The 16,810-nt window shown below is 39.5% G+C and overlaps 1 protein-coding gene across 4 annotated transcripts in view; it reads left to right on the forward strand.

Annotated features, from left to right (window-relative positions):
- EPB41L4A (erythrocyte membrane protein band 4.1 like 4A) overlaps positions 1-16,810 on the forward strand; it is a 134,050-nt gene that overhangs the window by 73,217 nt on the left and 44,023 nt on the right. For 3 of the 4 annotated variants that reach the window (XM_054185043.1, XM_054185045.1, XM_054185047.1), the window contains exons 7-11: positions 1,181-1,268; positions 3,223-3,311; positions 3,697-3,760; positions 13,215-13,306; positions 14,229-14,306. In XM_054185043.1, the coding sequence (XP_054041018.1) occupies positions 1,181-1,268; positions 3,223-3,311; positions 3,697-3,760; positions 13,215-13,306; positions 14,229-14,306 (411 nt within the window). The remainder of the gene's footprint in view (positions 1-1,180; positions 1,269-3,222; positions 3,312-3,696; positions 3,761-13,214; positions 13,307-14,228; positions 14,307-16,810) is intronic. The other variant, XM_054185046.1, reaches the window with a different exon arrangement.

Genomic DNA, 16,810 nt, shown 5'->3' on the forward strand with positions numbered 1-16,810 from the left:
TATCTCACCTACCAGAGACATTTTATGGACAAGTTTGTGATATGGTTTAGAAGAACTTCTTTATCCTTTCTGGGGCCCAGCATGGAAGTGCAGTTTTTTTTTGCAAGACAGTCCAGTAGCTTTCAACATAGTATTAAAAAGGAGTGAAGATGAAAATGCAGCTTCAGTTATTTCAGTCTTGCAACAGAGTGTCTTGCTTTTGTATCAATGGCAGTTACTAAAGGGAGAACAAATTAAATTCTGAGGATAAGTCTGTTGAAGGCTTAGAATTTATTTAGTCATTTTGTTCTTTTTAAAAAGAAATCCTTCATCAGTGATATGTTCCTAGTAGGCAGGTTTTTCCCCCACCAGTTTTCCCCTATTGTTTCCTACCGGCATGCAGGCGATGGTGGTTTTTAACTGATGAATTCACATTTGCAGATAGGAAGGGAAGCTGTATCTTTGAAACTGATAATCTCTTGAGACAGTCTCCAAAATCTCTTGAGACAGTCTCCAAACTTTTCACAGTAGCAGACTGGGGTATTACCAGTTGGTGTGACTTCCTGTAGGCAAGGTTTTATGAAGAAAGGAATATTTTATCTGAAGTCATGAACGCTGCTTTCGGAAACCCTTTGTAGTTTCAGCTCTGCTGAGGGGGAAATAGTACCCCAGTCAGTCATTCTATGGCTGCTTTATTAATAATCACATAGTAATTGAAAAAAAGTTATTTTGTGTATTTAAGCCTAAAAATTGAATGTCTGAAGTGTGTTTGTGACAGCAGGGAAAAGATTAGCCACTGTTGTAGGCATACATCGCATACATCATAGAATCATAGAATGGTTTGGGTTGGAAGGCACCTTAAAGATCACCTAGTTCCAACCCCCCTGCCATGGGCAGGGACACCTCCCACTAGACCAGGCTGCTCAAAGCCCCATCCAGCCTGGCCTTGAACACTTCCAGGGATGGGGCTTCCGCAGCTTCCCTGGGCAACCTGTTCCAGTGCCTATATATGATAGCATGTATCTGTGGTAGGATCTTACAGCCGAGAGTTTAGTAGAAGTTTGTGCCCACTGTCCAGTCTCAGTTGGAGCGAGCAGAAGTACAGTGCTGGAAGGATAATGGCAGCCTACACAAATGGTAGGAAGGGTTGCGTACCTGTCCAGCAGAAGTGCAAAGTTCTTACACAGAATTTTGTTTACAGGGGCCAAGTTCCTGCTGAGGCAGAAGTGAACTACTTGGGGGTGGCCAAATCCCTGGAAATGTATGGAGTGGATCTCCATCCTGTTTATGTAAGTATTGTTTAAATATTTTAAACTTGGAAACAAAGAAAAAAAATTTCTTGTACTAATGTAGGGGAGAGTATTTATATAGTTTGATTGCCACAGAGTAACTTGAAAGGAAACACTGTACTTAAGAAGTGCAAAGGAAGACATATTTACAGACTGAGGGGATTCAGTCATTCATACATATGGAAGCCTAATGGTTTTCAGATGAAAGGCTGTGATCGTATTACACCTATAAAAGACGATCAGTTATATTCTGGGAAAAACAATTCAGATAAATAAGAAGTAATTAGTGTGAGTGTCAGGAGAGATGAGAGAGGGTTATAATCTTTGTCTTTGACACAAGAATTTGCACATTATTCTTGTTTAAATAATTGCAAGTGTGTCCTGAAACCTTTTCAATACCATTGCAAAAACGAGGGTGGGGTAACAGCACCATGTCTGGCTTTTTGAAATATTCATTGTGAAGGTTTTGCTAAAGATCCAGAGTATGTTTCCAGCTTTTCCTGTGCTGTATCGTGCAGCATTGCAAGTTACCTGCATTGCCTCAGCAAAACGCTCCACTTCTTTTGTAAAACGGTGTGTATGTTGGGATTGGGTCCAAGTCATCACCCGGAGGCTATGTGCTCCTGGTGGAAACATCATTCTGTCTTGTTTGAATAATTGCGCTTGTGGCAGGTTTTTTTTTTTTTAATAAAAGAAAATCAGAAGTTCAAACGGGGGGTTGTAATGTAGATAGTTCACTGACTTAGATGTCAGTACTTTGTAAAATTACTTGAAAGAAAATAAAGAAATCAAGATACTACCAGAAGATTAAGTATGTATTTCCTGCTGAAAATTGTGTAGCCCACAACATGAAGTATTTTTTAATGCACCCTGTGGCTTAATTTTAATCATATCCCATGCTCTGTGCCCCTCCCTCCCATAGAAAGCTGGGGGAGTTACTGGAACAAGATTCAACATGATCCAACAAAATTGTGTTATATTAGCAGAGGCTGGATTTTTTTTTTTCCTCTTAGCTTGCTTTTGCTGTGCAATGACATCCCTGTCTGGGTAATGAGGGGTGAGTTGTAATATGCCCAAGTCTAACCCCTGAATATCATTGTTTGTGTTAACATTACAACAGCAGCAGAAGCCCTCATTTGAGACTGAAGCTGCACACATGAAGAGATGTATTTTTTTCCCTCGCTTGGTCATATTAAACGTAAAGTTTTCTTTAGCAGTTAGTTCACTGAGGCGCGCAGGCAGAGGTTATGCTTGAGCTTTCTCACATCAGGACACTTTCTGCAGTCAGTCCAACTGATTTTGGTTACAGTCTGTAAATTGGGGAGGTTGGGGCCTTCTGCCACTCGGCAACAGGGTTTTCACCCTGTTCTCTGCCAACGCGGTTTGCGATTCAGATACGGACCTCAGGAACGCTTTCCTTTTGGAGGAGATGATGCACGCCTCTGTTCCTTGCCTGTCGCTACCCATTCTGAACAAGAAAATGCTCTGAATCTCTCAAAGGAGGTACTTCACTTGGTAGCAGTGTGCAGGTGATACTATTTTAGGAGGGAGAAAGCAGCTGTGAGGTTATATTATAATAGAGTAAGTCAGAAAAATCACTGTTCACCTTCAGCTGAAAGTTGGGATGCCTGTTGCATTTGTGTCTGAGTAGAGAGTTTAGTTTCTGAGTTTTGGCTGTTTGCCAAATAGCCAAAAGTAATTATTTTTTTAAAAAAAAAGTTCGTTTTGTTTTTTGCTATGGCATGTGGAATCTCCCATTCTTTCCCTCATTGCCTTCCTTTCTTGCCTCTTTGCCTACAAGTTTTCGTATAGGAGTTTGCATCAGTAGATCAAATACTATTTTCCCATTTGCAGGGAGAAACAGTATGTTCAAGTCAGCCATCAGGCTGACTTCCTCACTGCTACAGTGATACGACTCACAACTGTATGAATGACATGCGCTTCTATTTTCTAGGGTGAAAACAAATCTGAATATTTTTTAGGATTAACACCCATAGGAGTTGTTGTCTACAAGAATAAAAAACAAGTAGGAAAATATTTCTGGTACGTATAATTTAAATGTGCAGTCTGTGCTTAAACAATAACAGTTTTGTTGTATGGAAGTGTCTTGATTTGTGGTATCTATTTGAAAGGTTAATTATACCAATAAAAAAATATACTTGGAATTCCTAATCTTTGTCTAGATTATACAGATTTTTAATTCTTTGCTAATCTGAATATTGAAAAAAATAGTTCAACTTTATCATACTCATGCTGAAATGTTTAAATGCTGCGAATTTTCTCTTGATATCTGGTGCATACCTGAAAAAAATTTCTGCCTGTGAATTCCTTTTTGTCTTTGTATGTAAATATATACAACTGTATATTTTATTATGCATGAAATTAAAGTCTCATGAAGTTTTGTCTGTCTTTTTTTCCAACATTACAGGCCTAGAATTACAAAAGTTCACTTCAAAGAAACACAGTTTGAACTTAGAGTCCTGGGAAAAGATGTAAGTTTTTATTTAAGCCTGAAAAAAATAATAATGTAATCTCAGGTCTAATGAAGTGGGGAATTTGTCATGTCCATCAAAGTCTAATTTATTTTTTTGAAATTTACTGCAAGAAGCCATCAAAGTGAAATTAATTTTATTGATAGTTACTGCTAGAAAATTACCTTATCCTCGAGTGTAGTGTGGTGCTGAGGGTGCTTGCAGTTCTATTAAAGAAAGATTTTCTGTCCCCATTTTGCACTCAAGGGGAGAGAACTTCAGCAGAACAGTACTGAAGTAGGAATTTTATAACAAACCTTTATCATTTTACATTGTGCTCTGTAAATTAGAGTAGGGTACTTCTGCAATACCTTGTTTATGGTGTTACATAGTGCTTTTAAACTCGGCTAAATCTACAGGGATCTATTATTAACAAAAATGTGGATGGAGGAAAACTCACAAAGCTGTTAGACACAAGTAATTTTGTAGCTTGGAGACAGAAGCAGCCACATAATCTAGCTCAAAACCCATTTGACAGTGTTTAACTTCATTAAGTTAAACTGTTAGACCATTTGAGAGAAAAACATGTTGGTTCCAGCGGAGCAAGGATAGCAGGTTGATAGCAAGAGAGGAGGTTTTAGGGTACAGTCAGTGGAAAAGAGAGAAAGATATTTATCACCTAGGAAGCATGTGGGGCAGGGGGAGGAGGAGAGTGTTGAGGATGTAGGGGAAATTATGAAGTGTAATAAAGCAAATAGTTGCAGTCAGTCTGTGATTTTTGGTATCTGGTTGAGTTACAAGTTTAGTTTGCTGAGTTATTTTTTGAAAATATTTTGTAGGTCTCTTTGGAATATCAGGACTGAGAGTTTATAGTTTTGAAGAAGTATTAGCCTGTTGGCAGTATTCCCCTTTACTGATTATCAACGTATCTTCATTTACCTATGTAGTGCTTGTTAGTCTCATCCATGAGTTGTTTGAAGGCTGGGGAAAGGTTGGGAAAACTTTTCTCCGTGTTTCATGTGAAGGGTGAGTGCCTGTTCATGTATAAACAAGTCTGAGTTTGACTTAGAGTGAATTGCGTTGACGTGATGCTGTAGTTTCTGTTTGATGCCACATATGTGTAGTTTTTGTCTGAACCATGTGGAATTGCAAAGGTTTAACATGCTGAGCAGAAAAACTGAAAGCTTTGGAAAATGTGCTTAAGTTGAGACTGTGAATGTTGATGGCTGGGAAGCACTTACTATTGTGATCATAAGGCAAACACTTTGACAGCACTTGGTAATTTCAAGTCTCGACAGGTACTTTTAGGAAATTGTTCAAGAGAACAGTAAGTACAAGGGTGTGTACCATCATTAAAATCCTCCTTTGCAACTAATACTCATTTGAAGTGCTTCTACAGTGCTTCATATCCTATCAAGATTAGGAAAGGCCAAAATGGCGCAGAAAAATCTTCCTCTCCCTTTTTTTTAAACATTCTGGTGGTGTTACTTTGAAAAAAATTATGTATTGGAGGAAGTAACCAGTAGCCTTTGTCTCTGGATTAAAGCTGGCATAACAGTTTTGCTGTTCTCACCCAGAGGAGGAAAAGCTCATCGGTGTATTTATACGACTGTATGTTTCAATAGTCCTCAAAAACTTAATACACAAATTTCTTTTATTCCTCCATTTTTTTTGGAATAAATGCTATCACTTTGCCCTTCCGTGTGGGACATGAGTTTGTAGTATATGGTAGGAGAGTAAACGTGCCATTTTTACTTCATCCTGCCTTCTGGGATATCACTTTATGGCCCAGGGAATTAATACTTTCCTTGTTTCAGATGTGGTATACCAAGTCTGGAATGTGTTACGTATTTCCAGTTAGTTGGAAAGAATGCCAGAAAAGATTCGGGAAGAGGAGGAATAATGGACACTTTCCCGTGTCTTAGATGGAGTTTTATGGCATATAGCGAAGGAGTTAACATCACGTAATGAGAAGAGCAGGTTATTTCTGAGTATATTGAGTGCTCTGTGTGAATCATGCTTTCCATGTTGTAGTGAAAACTCTGTGCAGGCTGGATTTTGGTTCATCTTTCCATACGCTGGCTACCTTTCTTTACACCGATGGGCACCCTTCACGGGTGCCCATGCTCATCAAGAGGAAGCTTTTAGTACCGATGAAGTGTTGCTCTTGCCCTGCATAGGGTTACTTGTGGTAACTTCTTTTTTCTCCCTTTCAATAAATTTGTCTGAGATTTTTTCAAACATCCCAAAAGAATCTGAATGTGTACTTCCCACTAACGTGGTGGAGGTGGACACCTTAATCTCCTTGACAGATGGCAGATGTGGCAGTCTACATGTACAGGTCCGTGTCCTTAGGCTACCAAAAAAATACGCTGTGGGGTGCCGGTGTCAGACATACTTACGGCTGCTGATTTTGTTGTTTACTTTTCATAAACTTGATTTACTGAGCAGAAGATATTTAGGCTTTCTGTCTTATAAGAAAAGTGCTTCACCTTTTCCGTTTTGTAGTGTAATCTCTTGTACTTCTTCATATCTCTTCCATGAGAACATTTCTTGTGTAACTTGTATTTTTCCTGCATACCTTTTGCTATTGTGTGCAAGCATGACCATTGGTATTTTATCTTTCATTGCTTTGCTTGTATTATGTTTTCTCCCTAAGGCTTGCCCCTTCATAAACAAAATGCTGCCCTTAATATTTGGCTGTCCATGACTCATCCTGACATGTGAGACTAATGACCTGGACCAGCTGACAGAAACTCTTTTTCAGTGATGTTAATGATTGAATCAGTATTTCACTGTCCCCGAAATGGACCCATGCTGTGCATTCTGAGCTAGAAACGTGTGAGGCTTTCCATGAGACCTCTGCATATCAGCCGGAAATCAGGAATCCTTCCCCGGTGGGGACTGCACAGAAGATTCCCTGAACATCGCAAACAATTGCAAAGATTTTCTGGAGTTGAGAAAAGTGTATTTTCCTCCAGTTTCCTTTAAGAAAATGGAGAGATCCATCTGATGCCTGTGCACAATTGCTGGTAGCATAGATGTCTGTTGAGCAACCTCGCTGGAAGCGATCCAGCAATACAGGTGGCTGCCAAAGCCCCCCCCCCCAATGCTGCGAAGCGGAGCCTGTCACAGTGGATGCACTATGTGGAAGTGGGTGATTGAGGGGGTGCGCAGCACTCCCCCCGTGCTTTCCCCGTGTGAGGAGCATGGCTTGCTTCCTCAGTTTCTCTCTCAACTAAGGACATGAAACGGAACAGAGAAAAGCGTGCTTTGATCGATTGTGTAGGCTGGGAACGTAAATGTAATAATATGCAGGAGTGAGGGATGTGGAGCTTTTTTGCCTGTAGGTACCAAGTACTTCTGTGTTGTTCCCCACAACCCCGTACTGTTTTCTGTAACAGCGCCTTTTACTTCGGTTGCACTGTGTCTGAACATGCAAGTGAATGATTTCACTCCTTCGCAAAGCTTATGCAAAGCTTCTGTACTTGTTACTTTTCATGTTTCTCTTTCACCAAACCAGAAAGTGTTGAATGTGCAAAACACTTGCTTTCATTATTTTTTGTTGTAAGAGAAGGTTCTTTTGGAAGTCAGAATTTTTTGTTTCGAGGGATTTTGAAATTTGGGTTGTTTCAAGTCAGAACAACCCCCCAGCTGTGCAATTAAAAATGATTTACACGATTTCAAGCTATGCCTTCCTCTGCAGTCTTGCTTAGTCAGATGAAGAGGCCCAGCTCAGCTGAATTTATAAGGTGAAGTTGGTAAAGGCTGTTTTCAGGAGCAATACCAACCACTGACATATGCTAGAGCACTTCAGGGCAATTCCAAAGCACATAATGCTCCCCATTCGGGTGACTGAAACTTGTCTCAATATGAGATTTTTGTGTTCTTTTAAATAGTCTCAGAAAACCTGGAAATATGCTTTATTTTTTTAATCTGCTTTTTAAAAGTGTCAGAAATCTGAAAAATAATTACATTAATGAGGTGGTTCAGCTATACCCATTCTTGCCTTGTCACGTGCTGTGTTCCTTCTTGAGTTACAAGTTCTGGGTGGGAACTTTAAATTTGATTTGTTCCTCTGGTGGTTTCTTTGGAAGGTTGAACAGGGTTTGAAGAGATGTTCCTCCTATTCTAAAGTCCAGTGTAGCTTAGATTTCAATTCCAGCCAAAAATAGTATTTTGATCTTTATTACGGTTTAAGAATTACAGATTACTTTTGTACAATTTTGCATTTGCCCACTTAAGCCAGAGTGGTAGTGGAGGGTGGAGGTGAGCAAGCGTAGCGGAGTTAATGCATCACATAGAATGGTTCTGGTTTGTTTTGGTTGGTTGGGGTTGCTTTTGCCTTTTCTTAACCACCTTCTGAACCACTACAAAAGGATTGTAAGATTGGTTCAAGGCTTGATAGCAAAATCTTCAGTAATTAACATTTTTGAAGGAGAACTAGGATTAAAATACCTGCATAAATTTATATGCCTTGCCACTAAGGTGTTACTGTCATCTTTTTTTGGTAAGTTCTTCTTTAGTCTTTTTTTTAATTGGTATAATACAAGGCTGAGATAAGTTTGTTTCAATCTTGACATGCTTTATACAAACAGGCACAGCATTGTTAATTTTAATTCCTGACTTGTTTAATGTTCTTAAAGATTGACCTTGTGTAACCATTGTCCATTACATAAGCTATGATTGGTATGCATTGTGTAAATATATAAAGACAGAATATTTCCTATTGGAGTTAACAATTGATAGTATCCAGGTATGTGCCTAACCTGGCAAAGAATAATGTTGGGAAGCAGTAGCTTCAGAGCTAGTGTTAATATTTCTGTTACCTGTATATGCACATGTATTACGTGTACATGCTGCGTGCTCTGTAATGGGGCAAGATCCCTCCTTATGCTATATTAATACTCAGTGCGACTACAAACAGTGGTGTGTGTGCTGCCAGGAGTCCTACTGTGGTTTTGGGTTTTTCTTCTTCTTTTTCTGAGCCTGGATTGGTGGGAACCAATGTATGTCTTGTCGTAAGTTACAGCAGCTAAAGTCTGCTCTGAGTCATGGGTTTTCAGGTTTTTGATCTGTGGATGGGCACAGTGCTCCATGGAACGGGTGTAGTGGCCCTCTGATCTTTGGAATAATCCATGAACTTCACAAACAAGGGATCTTCTGGCCCCCAGAGGGAAGAATTGTCATTTTTAAGTGTGTGTCTTCTCTTCGGGAAGGACTCGAGCTTGCCCTGCCTGGGCGCTGAGCTCGCTGGGCAAAAAGCAGCTCTGAGCCTGAAAGGGTGTGTGATCACCCTGGCGTGGCCCAGCAAGCAGGAGGTGTTTGCAAAGGGCAGCGTGGGCTCTCCTGAACCTGTGCGTCAGCTCTGGCAGTTCCAGAGGCCTTTTGTGGTTAGGTGGAGCAACGACCCCTCTGACTTCTCTCCTTTGAAGGTGTTAGTAACATTCTTTCAGTCTTTCAAGTTCGGAGTGGGGAAGGGGTATGGTGAGGCAGCGAACCAATTACCAACCATTCCGTGGAGATCTCCAAGGGTCTGCCAGATCGGTCTTCTGGCTGATTTCTGAAGCAGCATAAAACAGATAAGGGCTGTGGCTACATGTTTGAGTGCCTGTCTGTTTATAAGCTCGTAGTATGGTCAAGCTATCTGCATCTCCTGTGCTAGCCCATCTCACCTCCCATGGGTAAAAATGGTGGTGAGGCTGTGGCAATATGAGCTTTAGTGTGTTTGAGAGACTGCAGAACAAGCTTCTAAAGCATTTAAAAGGAGAGGAATATTTTATGTTTGTCCGCACAGTTTTTTAGTGTCTTGCCTTTTTCAGGGTTATGAGAAGGTAGTTGAGGAGCTCAACAACTGGGTACTGCTGGAAAGGGTATGCCGGTCCTTTTGTAGCCTCTGGACATGTGGTCCTGCCCCCTCCCTTCCTGGAGCAAGTCACAGGTGTGATCAAAAACCACCGTACAAAAATAAATGTTTTTTTGCTTGTTTGGTGAGCACAGCTGGCTTCCTGAAAGAACAGAAAAACACCAAAGCTGGCTCAAAGGAGAGGGTAGATGTTCAGAGTGTGCAGACGACCAGGACTGCTCTGGAAGCAGTGAGCCATCACCTTTAGTACACTGGGCACTCTGAAAGCAACAGGATGAGTAGCAGGGAGTAGCCTATGAAGCACCAAACAACGCTGAATGAGTTTGGAATTGTTTCCTATAAATCCTTAGTGGAGGTACAATAGATCTTTGTTTCTTTTGGTACAGATATATGAGAGTATTAAGAAAAAAACCCCAGCTAACGCTCACTACCTGTAAGAAATTACAATGGCTCATTGCAAATGTACAGTTGTACATAATTGTACAATTATGCTTCCAGTAAAAGGCAGCATAAAAATGTTGCCTTTTTTGGAAACAGAAGTTCATGATGTTAACAGTTAAGGCCATCCTTGCTTTACCTATACAAATCAATTTATTCTGTTAGGGGAGAAAGATTAAACCTGGAAGGTATTACTGCCTTCAGTAATTTTATTTTTATATATGCATTTATAAATTGTGAGAGTAATCACAGTACTCTTGCAAGCCTTAAAAATTCTTAAAAAGTAAATGGAGGAAGTCCAAAACCTAGATATTCTGTATGTAGTGTCATATTGGACTTAGTTGCAGCAAGTTACTGAATCCTTTGCAGAAAAAGTGAAAAATGACTTACGAATTGGCTCCACTGTGTTGGTGAAAGGCCTTGGAGATGAATATTTTAGGCTTGCTTTCTCTCTCTTAAGCAAAATTTAACTGCTATTTAACTTACTACAAGCATCCATTCTGAGGCAATCGTTTTCAGACATGTGCTTTTCCTTCAAATTCATATAAACAACATAAACAAACAGTGTAGTCAGTCCCCTGATTTTTAGGCAGTTGTTTCGTTTTCCAGATCTGAATTCCATAACCTATTGATAAACTGGATCTATAGAGCTGTGCTGTTTTTTCCCCCAAGTGACTTTGATTGCTGCATACTAAGTATAGATGTTTCAGCATGTAGTTAATCATCAAAATTTTCTTCTCATCTAAGATGAGCTTTCTTCTACCTTAGAAAAGTTTGCCTTCAAATGATGGAATCAGTAATGTTTGCTGGTCAGATTGCTATACTGTCCCTCTTTTAGTCACGTGTCATGTGCCCTTTTTTCTGTATGTGTGAAAATGCTAAGCCTTTAACTTAAAAAGGAAGAAAAAATGGACAAGTAGAACCTTTTCCCTGATGGGAATCTTTCCCTGAAATCCCTGAATTCCAGTGGCATTTGAGCTGGGCTAATAATAAGATATGGCAGAAATACCTTATTTTAAAAAGACTCTTTAAAAAAAAAGCCAACAACAAAAGAGCCTTGGCTTCTCTCTCCCCCTCCTTTCCCCCAACCCACAAACTCTGTCCTCTGAGATCATGTAATTAAATAAATTTAAGGACTCTTTGCCTAAAAGTGGAATTTAGGAGCGGACAAAGAAGGAGGAAGATCCTGTATATTAAAAGTGAGTCATTGAGTTCTTTCCTAACAGAAGTGAAATTGACTCATCATATTGCATAAAGTTTGCAATACCACAGGCCTGATCTGATATTATTCTTTAAAAGTGCACTGGTGGCTAGAGTTGTGTGGGTTTATATGAAATCACATCAGATGACACTGTGATCTAGAAACTGTAATGTAAACTAAACTATAAAATCTGAAGCTACGTTTCTGTTACGTGTAAAATAAGCACATGGAAAAGTACCCCTTGACATGTCTTAAACTTTATGAATGTGGAAATGCAGTACGATCTTTCAGTGGGTGGACTCTTGTTTCTGGTTGCCAGGGAAGCAAGAGCAATATGGCTACTCTTGAAAATTCTAGTGTAAATAGGTTTTTCTCCTTGACAATCTTCAAGATTCTCCAGGAAGCTCTTTTTTTTTTCCTTTCCCCCCAGGAACTTAGATTTTTTTTTTCTGTTTTAGAAGAGCTTCAGTTTTTAAGTTTCTGGTTTTACTTTTTATAAGTTGAACTTCTTTTTGCTCCAAGTTAAACCCCTTGTGAATCCTGCAGAGAGGTGAAGATCCCTATCAAGCCTACAATTAAAATTGTATTTTAAGGAACTAAGAATATACTTATGTGACTAATCTACTGTGTAATCATTTTATGCTATCCATAGCAATCTCAGATAAATCCTAGTTTTCAGCATTCTGAGTGGCTGTATGTCTTACTGTACTCCTGTTTCTTGCTGTGATACCCTAGAGAGGAGAATGGATGATTTTCATTCCTTGGATGTTCCATGGGGCTGTTCCAGCCAGCCATTAAGCTAACTAAAATAATCAATGGGAGAAAAACAAGCTCATGTCTCTGATTTGTTGTTGTGGTTTTTTTTTGGTTTTGTCTTTTTTGTTTGTTTGTTTGTTTGTTTGTTTTGGTTTTGGTTTTTTTTGTGTCAGTTTTTTGTCAATTATTGTAACCGCAGGTGCAAAGTTCTGTCATTTTTGCTGTTATTTGTTTCAAGGTGAAGGAAAGGCTGCTTGAGCAGGCAATTTGTGATTTTCGTGAGGCTGCCTGACAGCCGTTAATAGAGATATAATTGGTTTTTGTTGAAGGTGAAATTTTGAATTCTAAAGAACGTACTGAATTGATTCACCGTTTGCAAGGTGCTTGCAGGTCACCATACCTCGTTAAATGAAGAGTGGGAGAAACTTGCCAGAACTCTTTACCTGCGCATGCATGGCACTGCAGAAGTGTAACTAGGGCAAGGGCATCCATTTCCTAAAATCAGCTGCCAAAAGTGGTATGAATCATACCCCCTTTGTAATTCATGTGTCAGGGAAATGGTTTTAGAACTCAGTTTTGTTACAGATGGTATCGTACCATGCTGAGGATTCGCACTGAAGTCAGTGGGGTCTACTCTGTCACAGATATAAGACTGAACACTTAAGTACACTGAGGGACAGATATATGGCAGTGTATTTTATCTGAACATATTTGAATGTTTCCCTTGTTGGAAGCAAGCAGTGTGATGTGTCTGTTGCTTCTTCTTGTCTGTTGGAAGTATTTTATCGTTTGTATATGTCTGACTTCTCTTTCATCTCTCACTGCCTTTTTCTCATGTGTACTGTATTGACTGCCAATTTCCAGTGAATAGGTTTTAAGCTTTGAATATTCTTTTTTGTTGTTTTCCTTAAGAGATTTTAAGGTGGATTCAGTAATCTCCTTTCTGTTCTGTTTTTCTATATTTAAGGAGTCTATTCTTTAAATAATTATTTTCAGGCAATGATAAGCCAATAAGGAAGACTCTTTTAAGTGAAGAATTCTACTGAATTATAGAACGTGCTTGTCTTCCTGCTTTTCTTCAGACTTAAGTCTTTTCTTACATGCATTGATATGAGACAGTTGGTTCTTGTGTTCAGTAAATCAAGATTGACTTCACTGGCAGAATCCCTCATAACAATATTGATTTGTTTTGTTTTCTTTTCTTTTCTTTTCAGTGCAATGAAACTTCCTTCTTTTTTGAAGCACGTAACAAGATCACATGCAAACATCTCTGGAAATGCTGTGTAGAACATCATACTTTTTTCAGGTGAGTGATGCAGAAGTCATCATTTCATTACCAAATGGAGGGATACTACATTAAGAACTTTGTTATACCTACAGAGTGGTGTAACGCAGCCTTGCTGCCTGGAAACACATTTTTCCTCTTCATTATAGAATGCTCTTAAAAGCTGATGCCTTGCATTTTCTTACAGTGATGTGAAACAATATGTTTAAAATTGGGTAGTTTGGTGGTTTCTTTTTTCTGAGAATTCTTTTTGAAACAGTATCTCAGGTTGCATAAAGTAGGCTTTAACAGAAGCATCCACAAGGATTTAAGCTGCCACATACGTTTTTATGTGTTTAACCATCACGTTTTCTGTAGCAGCATTGACTTGAGCGAGGCCTTTGGATTTCAGACATTGCCATTTCCTACAATGCACAGAAATTTTGGTTTTTGATGGAAAGACTCATTGAATTTCTATAACATTTTGCATACTTACTGAAGTGTATAAAGTGTTTCCAATATTACGCATCTCAAAACACTTCATTTTACTGTTGCAAAAACCCTAACAGAAATGTGCAAGGGTGTCTAGCTAGGAACTGGTTGATGGGAGGCTTGGGATTGGCTTTAGCAGTGCTGTAAATGAGTAAGCTTAGAATCCCTCCTGCGGTCTCATTACCATGGCGTGATGTTTTTGCCTGCTCCTGTGAAACATTAAGCGAAAGGCTGCTGTTGCGAGCAGTTTACAGTAGACCCTGAAATAAAGAGATTCGTAATCAAAAGAGGAGGCATAAACATGTGGCTTTCTGTAGCTCTCAATGCCATAAGGGTCTGCCTGGAGGTAGGGATGAAGAGGAACTAGCAGAAAGCTATTTTTTGTGGAACCTAAAGTTTGTATTTCTCTTTTCTTTTCTTGGGAAGGGGCCTGTAAAACTTACTCTGTTGTTTTATTTTTCAAACTATACAGAGTGCCAGAGAATGAATCAAACTCTCTGTCAAGAAAATTTAGCAAGTTTGGATCCATTGGTTATAAACATCGGTACAGGTGAATTTATTTAACTGTTTAAACTTAAATTAATTCCTTCTTCATTCCTTCTTTTCTCGTTGTTTCTTTCAATGAAAGAAAAACCCCACCCAGACTATGACTCAGAGCAGTTCTGCTGACAAAGCATGAATCAGGGCCATTTTAAGAGGCTCCCTTTGGGAATCTGGCAGTTTTGGGACAAATGCAATTTACTTCTTATTCTCCAGATCCACGGATTTGGCAAAGGTCTGCTGTAGCCCGTAGTGAAAGTGACAGCAGCCGTGGCAATGCTTTAAGTTAAAGTCTTCTTACAAGTCCTGAAATTATGTGCACGTCCTAAGGGGTTTTTCCTGTCAACGGGGGAATACCAAAACAAGGAGGCATGTTGGCTGCTGCCTTTCTTCTGGGAATTAGCAAAGGGTTGGTGCAAAGAAGTGTATAAAGTCCGTAATTTCTTTACAGCTGCAGTTGAGCTATGATGAGGACTCTCGATCCGAATGGTTATGTCTAATCCTGTAGCAGCATTGCTGGTGCAGTGCTGTTGATTTCAGAACAGAAGTGAGGGTAGGTCTGAAGGGAGATGGGTGTATCTTTTCTAACTGGAATAGCTGGCAAAATTGGATAAGCATTCCAGGCTGCAAGCCTTGAGAGATGCAGTAAACTTCACACTAAGGGTGTATAGGGAGCCCTGAGTCTCAGTTTTAGCCTGAGTTAACCAAGCAGACAGTGTGACATAAAGGGCTGTTAATCTCGTTTAAGATCCTCTAGCTGCTGTGCTACAAACGACTAGCAGAACGTAGCATGTAGTTACGATTGTAAGATATCAGAAACTCAATAGTTTTTATTGAGTTTTATTGAAACTTCACGTTCTTTAAGTCTGTTGAAATGGCAAGGATTTTGTTTCTTATGTAAGACACTTGATTTGGCAATTGGCTGCCACAGTGTTAAATCTAGTTCTGTCACATTGCCTGAGCAATTATGAGCCAAATAATTTATGGCCTGATTTTTAGAATTGCTTTAGAGTTGCGTATTCAGTGAACCTGAAAGGGAAGGTGGAAAGCATCAAATCAAAACCATAACTGAAAGCCAGGGCCCTTTCTTTTCTATTTTAATTTTCCCTGTTGATCAACTGGGGATAAAAATAGTTTTTCATCTTTTGTAGCTATTTTGAAGTGGCTGGGTAAAAAGGGCCTATTTACTATAAGGGTAATTTCTAGAGTCTTTTTCCATGGCCTGCAAATATACCAGGTTTGTTTAGGTTTATTTTTGGCTTGTCTGTCTGTCTCTCCTTCCTGTCTGTATTTCCACCATCACTCAAGAAATACATGGATCATAATGGGTAAGGCTGACAATCATCAATTAGCCAGTTCTTTGCCACTGCTTCTTAGGGAGACTTTTCTAAAAACAATAAAACCATAACTCCCAATTTCTCTAGCAGCTCCTGTATTTGAGTTAGGATCTGTGGTAGATACTAATAGCAGTGTGTAATAGTAGCTCTATTACACTTGTTGGCAGTCAATCAGAATTCACAGTTAGCTCTCTGTTACCCTTGGATGTAAGATCTTGCTTGTAAGAAGGGCGTTACTGATGGAGAAATGACTATGCCAGTGTTGTGCCTGAGTTCATGTGGCTGAACCTCGCCTGTCTTCAGCCAGGATCACTGGTGTGCTTCCGTCCCATCTTCTTCAGCATATTTCATAATAATCTAGGTTATTTGGGTTATCACATTATCTGGAAAGATCCAGCTTCTTCTTACTGTAGCTAATAGGGGAATGATAGTACTGCTGTTGGGGTTTCTGCTTGGATCCTGACCCATATAACTCTGTCTGTGAAACTGGATAGGAGTTCAGTGGATTTTGCCAGAGTACTGCGGGTGAGAGTTTCGCCTGTTGCACGACGTCAGCAGATTGCAGCAGGACACTGGTGCTGGGGAGGAGAAATACTTGTACTTACCAGGACCTCCAATCAATTTAAAAAAACATACCGAGAAGCAGTTAACGATGTTTGAGTTATTCCTGCTGGTGGGGCATTTAAGTATGTCTTCCTTTTTTAGTAAGTTTCAAGGGTTGTTTGTGATATGAGTTGCGATGTTGGGATGATAGTCATTACTGACAGCTATATTTATAATGTTAGTTTTGTCTAGAACACATTAAAGTATATCTCTTTCACTAGTATGAAATGTTCCCTTGTTTTGCTGCAGGGATTCCTGAGGACTCCCCCTGACCTGTGTGGGTGTTCTAGTAAATGTGGGTTGTGACGTCTAGTTGCACTATATTGATTATACAGTGTTAATGATAAATAGTGATAGTCAGTTGGTGTTTCACATGTTAACTCTTGTGTTGGAATTCAGAGCAGCATTTTCATGTGCTTAAAGAATCTTCTCTTTGCTTATCCATCAGCTTTGATTGTCTTCCCTCTTTGTCTTTGGATGTAGCACTGAAAGCAGTGACAGCGTTGTGTATCTGTATACATCATTATCAGAAACCATAATCTCGCCATTTGACTCTGTGTAAGGGGACCATACT

Source organism: Rissa tridactyla, chromosome Z (assembly GCF_028500815.1).
Source record: "Rissa tridactyla isolate bRisTri1 chromosome Z, bRisTri1.patW.cur.20221130, whole genome shotgun sequence".
NCBI lineage: Eukaryota > Metazoa > Chordata > Aves > Charadriiformes > Laridae > Rissa > Rissa tridactyla.